Source organism: Scardinius erythrophthalmus (genome assembly GCF_964197995.2).
Source record: "Scardinius erythrophthalmus genome assembly, chromosome: 23".
NCBI classification, from domain to species: domain Eukaryota; kingdom Metazoa; phylum Chordata; class Actinopteri; order Cypriniformes; family Leuciscidae; genus Scardinius; species Scardinius erythrophthalmus.
In genome coordinates this window covers 16,788,138-16,794,137 of record NC_138243.1, presented here as the reverse complement: position 1 = coordinate 16,794,137, position 6,000 = coordinate 16,788,138, and the positions used below count along the sequence as shown (strand labels likewise).

Sequence of the window (6,000 nt, the reverse complement as noted above, 5' to 3'; positions counted from 1 at the left end):
CTGAAGACTTCGCATCATAATAAGGTTTAATTTCATGTTTAATTTAGTCAAATAACATCTATCTACAGCTTCTTCCTTTGCCATAGTTATAAGATTTGTCCAAAAGATGGCGTTGCTCCACCATTTGGCAAAAAGCAAGTCAGCTTTTGGTCCAATTCAATTTACCGAATCGGTTCGTTCCAATGAACAAGACCAAATTCAAGTCATTCAAGTGTTTCCAGATGTATTACGTTTGATTTTTGATGATTTTCACTACGTTTTCACAATTATGTAGATTGTCAAATTAATGTTGTGATTACAGCTCCAACATTTTAGTTAGTAATGGGCGAACAATATTATTACTAACATATTATTATTATTATTATTAGTATTATTAAGAAGATCCTAATAGTAATAATACATATTAATATGATTAACATATGTGTTCCATTTTTCATAGTATTGCTCCTAAACAAAGTCATTCCTTTCCGTCGAGTGTTCTACAAACGCTTATCGAATCATTTCGACTGAGTCAATCAAGAATCGGTTCAAAACATTTCGTGCGAACAAAACATCGTCACTATAATTCTGAGGACTCTCATACATATTTTTTTGAACATGAAGTGAATGAGAGCAACTATTTAACTTCCCATGATGATGCCAGCATCCAGTTACCTCAAACGGATTGTCTCAATGTGGCTATTTGGAGGGGAAAATAATTTAAGACCCTGGAAAAAAGTCTGTGCGGGCTTAAAAAAGAAGATAACACACTGAAGAAAGCCAAAACGCTGAGCAAAGTTTGCTTTAATCCTGCGTCTGGATCATGTGTCTGCCAGTGGCGCGCGCACTTTACTATCCTCGCAGTGCGCGTGCGGTGTGCTACAAGTATTTGAAGCGATGAACGGAGGATATCAGCACAAAATCTTACCTGAAATATCTTGAAGACTCTATTACATCGTGGATTTTCCGGTAAAGGATGATAATGTGTTGTTTTTGAGGCAATAACTGGCTTTTTCGTGGAGCTGTTTCCATTGCGCGCGATGGGAGCTGAATGGTTGATGAGCGCGCGCTACGATTCCCTGAATCCAGTTTTATGACATGAAGTTTTTTATTTTCACCAATTTTGATTACAAAGCCATGGATAAACGCAAAAGACTGTTATTTTTCCTTTTTTACTTGATGTCAAAGTTTTACCTTAGTGACCAGCAGGTCATACGAATCGGTAAGTGATTGTCTATCATGTCACGTTCATTGTTGAAACTTTGTCACCTGCAGTTAATTCTTAATCTATAAACTTTCAGTGTTCGGCACCGTGGGTCTTTTTTTATCACGTCACTGCTTATTGTGAAAGTGTTTTGTTATCGCTTCAAAATATCTTCATCTTCTATTTATTTTTGTGACCTCTCTAAAATTATTGTGCAGTTGTATCTGAAGAAATAGCCTACGTATTCATTGAAATTATCAACATTGTCATATATCTACAGTAATAATGTATTTTCCAGAACTCAGACTTTAAAACTTTATACAAATTGGGACGAAATCATTAACAAAGATAGGTATCTCAAATTGAGGTCCCAGTTTGTATAAAGTTTTAAAGTCTCAAAGTCCTTTGTTGTTGCTGAATGTGATGGTCGACCTTTCCTGACATAAGAAGTGTCGTTGACGGGCCATCTTGAAAGTATTAGGCCTATGTTTAATATTAAACCATCATCATCATCACTGAAATGTGATTTGAGAGATTTGATCACTGGCTGCCCTCTATGTGTTATTGAGATAAAGCCTGTTGTAGTCACACAGAGAACAGTACTGTATGATGATTGCTGCTGTCTGACTTTGGCAGCACAGTAAATCCCCAAAGCAGTTTTAACAACCTACATTAATCCTCTTTCCTACTCAAGACTTGATTAGATGCTCCTCTCCAAAAGATGGGACTTCAGTTGAAACAGAAAGCTTGGCGTATTGCGTCTCCAAGATGCCTAAAGAAACCTTCCTGCAAAGCTACAGTACTGTGAAAAGTACTGGCACTTGTGTTAAAATGCTGTAAAGTGATATATGGTGTAACGACCCTTTGCGTTTAAAACGGCTTTTGTCCAGGTACACTTGCGCATAGTTTTTCAGGTAGCTTTGCAGGAAGGTTACTTCAAGCATCTTGGAGATGTTCCCACAGTTCTTCTGGATTTAGTCTCAGTTTTTTCTGTTTCTTCATGTAATCACAGACGGACTCGATGATGGTGAGATCAGATCATACCGGCTGTTGTCAGACTCCTTGTGCATACACAAATCTCACTGGATTATTACAATTAATGGCAAAAAGAATGTTTTGAAATGTAAACTGATATTTCCTACTGACACACTACAGCAAAAGATATAAATAACTGACTTAAAACCATTTTTTGGGAGGGGGATTAACATGCCTAAGACTTTTGCACACTACTGTATATATATATATATATATATATATATATATATACATATATATATTATTTTTGACAACATTCTGACAACATTTCTTCCAAATTTCAAGTAAAAGCACTGTCTTTATGAAGGATGCATGACTCAAGCCACGTACAAGGTTATCCTGGTAGAACAAAATTGCTCCCTTCTGCTTGTACAATATTCCCCAGCTCGAAGGATTGTTTTTTCCCACGGGACAATGCTCCTTGCCACACAGCCAGGCCAATAAAAGTGTGGATGGAGGACCACCAGACCAAGACCTTGTCATGGCCAGCCCAATTTACACACCTGAACCCCACTGAAAACCTCTGGAATGTGATCAAGAGAAAAATGGAAGGTCACAAGCCATCAAACAAAGCCGAGCTGCTTGAATATTTGTGCCAGGAGTGGCATTAAAGTCGCCAAACAGCAATGTGCAAGACTGGTAGAGCATTGCAAAGACACATGAAAGCTGTGATTGTAAATCAGGGTTTAAACCAAATATTAATTTCTTAAGTTAAGACATTAGTATTGTGTTGTTTAAAAATGAACACACTTTTTTGCATTATTCGAGGCCCGAAAACATGGCGTCTTTTTTTGCGATTTGAACCAGTTGCCATTTTTCTGCAAATAAATGCTGTTTTTTCTTCAAATTTAGAAGAAATTTTGCCAGTAGTTCATAGAATAAAACAAAAATGTAATTTTTACTCAAACACATACATATAAATAGTATTAATAATTTATTAAATTAATGATTAATTTATTAAAGTTATTATTCATTTTTAGACAAGTCTGTTCAAACTGTAGTCTGATATAGGCACACCACAGGACCATTTAAAATTAAAGCTGCAAGCAGCGATGAAAAGGGCCCTCGCACCCTTGCCACCGCCACCCGGCACCTTTAGGAAAGGCCTTAAGATTACACTCACCAAATTTGAAGAGGATCAGATCAAAACTGTAGGAGGAGTTTGTTAAAGTACAACATCAGGAAATGGCAAAAACTGCCCAAAATCTGACAGGAAGTTCAAAATAACTGACTTCCTGTTGTGTTTAGGGCTATGCTCCAAGAGACTTTTTTGTAGGTATTGGGTCTTTACATGTGTGTACCAAATTTCATACCTGTACGTGAAACGTCGAGCCGGGGCAAAATGTAGGGGCAATAAGTAAGCCATTTTGCCCCACCCAATTTTTAAAACCACATCACACGTAAATTGTCACCACTTCTGAAGCGTGTGCAAAGTTTCATGATTTTTCGAGCACGTTTTGTATTTGCCACACTTCCTGCTACCAGCAGGTGGTGCTATTGCTATAATCATAATGAGCATTGGCATGTGTTCAGGACAGGAGTCTTATCAAACATGTGAAGTTTGTGGCAGATTGAAAATTGTATGCCTGAGTTACTGCAGGCTGTCTGTGGTTGCCTAGCAACATCAGAACTGCAAGCAACATCAATATTGAACTTATCTGATCATGCATATATCACCAAAAGGCCGAAATTGGGTGAACTAGTGCAAAAAATGCCCGTGCAAAATCAGTTTTTGTGTGTGTTTTTAGTAATTGTTGGTTTGGTGTGTGCTCATTGTTACAATTACACAGCAAAAGTTCAGTGACATTTTTATTTGTGCATGGTAAAAAGCACACAGTGAACTCCGAGAAAACGCTATGCTTGAGCAAACAGTTTGTGAATAGGCAACTACAAATGATGCCAGTGAAAGAGACTGTGAACGCATTGAATAGGATATGTTTAGTTGGTGAATAGCATAGGCTATTATTACACAGTAGCGACAACGTTAAGCGCACCAGAATGAAATATAATATTCAGAAGTAAACACTAACAGCATAGCTGACTTACAGATTCAGTTTACATCCACAAATGAATAAGCACCTCGATTCAGGGAGCAGTGCAAAGTGCCCGTGCAAAATCAGTTTTTGTGAGCTGATCGCCGTCAAAAAAGTTCAGGAGATATTTCTTGCGATGGCAATATGATCAAAAATAACTTTATATTGATTCAATGGATTAATAGCATTTTGAAAAAAAAAAAAAAAGTCATGAATTTATTGCATTTTTGGGAAAAAATAATCCGTTTTTATAATAAATCTTAAAAAATTCAAATCCAGATTTTGATTTTCAATGTTGTTATAACCTAAAGATGCTATGTGAAAGTTTGAAACAGAAAATAGTGGTTTTCACACATTTAGTGGTTATCTCACATTCGAGAGATATGCGAATAACACACAGACAGACAGACGGACGTTTCTGTAATTTATAGATAGATGGATTTATCACGTTTGGGAACCAAACTATAATATTCAGAAGTAAACAGTGTAGCTGACTGAGTGTTTATGTCAGAATGTTTATTTTTAAACCACAGCCTTCTTGGGGCTTCTTTGACCGATACAACTCTCTAATGTCAGAATGTTTATTTTTAAACCACAACCTTCTAAAAATGATATATTTAACGATATCTTTTGCATTTCTCATCCAAACAATGTCAAACTTGGCACTGCACTTACTCGTGCCCGTGGCGAGACACCTGTCGAGTTTGAAATCAATCGGACTAACGGTTCGAGAGATATGCGAGGAACAGACACACACACACACAGACAGACAGACAGACAGACAGACGTTCCTGTAATTTATAGATAGATGTTTGTCAGGCCGCCGAGGGCACACCCTTCGACGAAAACTCTAGATCTTCGCAATTTAACGTCACAAAGGCCTTAAGATTACACTCACCAAATTTGAAGAGTATCAGATCAAATCTGTAGGAGGAGTTCGTTAAAGTACAACATCAGGAAATTACGAAAAATGCCCAAAATCCAGGAGGAAGTTCAAAATAGCTCACTTCCTGTTGTGTTTAGGGCTATGCTCCAAGAGACTTTTCTGTAGGTATTGGGTCATTACATGTATGTACCAAATTTCATACCTGTACGTGAAACCAGGAGCCGGGGCAAAATGTGGGGGCAATAATTTACCGAATTTGCCCCCCCCAATTCTGAAAACCATATCACACGTAAATTTTCACCACTTCTGAAGCGTGTGCAAAGTTTCATGAGTTTTCGAGCATGTTTAGGCCCTCTAAAAAGCGATTCACTTTGGAGAAGAAGAATAATAATAAACGGAGCAAAAACAATAGGGTCCTCTCACCATCGGTGCTCGGGCCCTAATTAATTAGTTAAAACAAAAGGTTTACAAACACTTTCTCTTTCTGTATATGTCAACCTACAGTGTTGATATAAAAAAAAAAAAAACATGCATCATCCATCTATCCATGCATAAACTACAATGAAATTATCTCAATTTAGGTTGCAACGATCCACTCTTAATTTTTCCCAGGATGTATACTTGTGTGTAGAGCTGAATGAAAGAGTTATTTAGCCCCCTGATGTAACCTCCGAACTGCCCTATTGATTTCACAGGTATTTCATCAGTTCTGTCCCGGAGGGGACTTGTTTAGAGCACACCATGTGTGGACCCTTATTATTTGTCAAAGTTTATCAGATATTGTAGGCTTGCAGATGTTTTGTCGCCTTGAACACACAGTGTTCTGTCTTTAAGATGGATGTGCACTGGAGCAATGAATCATA

At 37.5% G+C, this 6,000-nt stretch overlaps 1 protein-coding gene across 4 annotated transcripts in view; it reads left to right on the top strand.

Moving 5' to 3' along the window:
- The first annotated feature begins 1,004 nt into the window (after positions 1-1,004).
- grik1a (glutamate receptor, ionotropic, kainate 1a) overlaps positions 1,005-6,000 on the top strand; it is a 68,008-nt gene continuing 63,012 nt past the window's right edge. For all 4 annotated transcript variants that reach the window (XM_081354282.1, XM_081354279.1, XM_081354280.1 and 1 more), the window contains exon 1: positions 1,005-1,201. In XM_081354282.1, the coding sequence (XP_081210408.1) occupies positions 1,078-1,201 (124 nt within the window). In that variant the 5' untranslated portion in view covers positions 1,005-1,077. The remainder of the gene's footprint in view (positions 1,202-6,000) is intronic.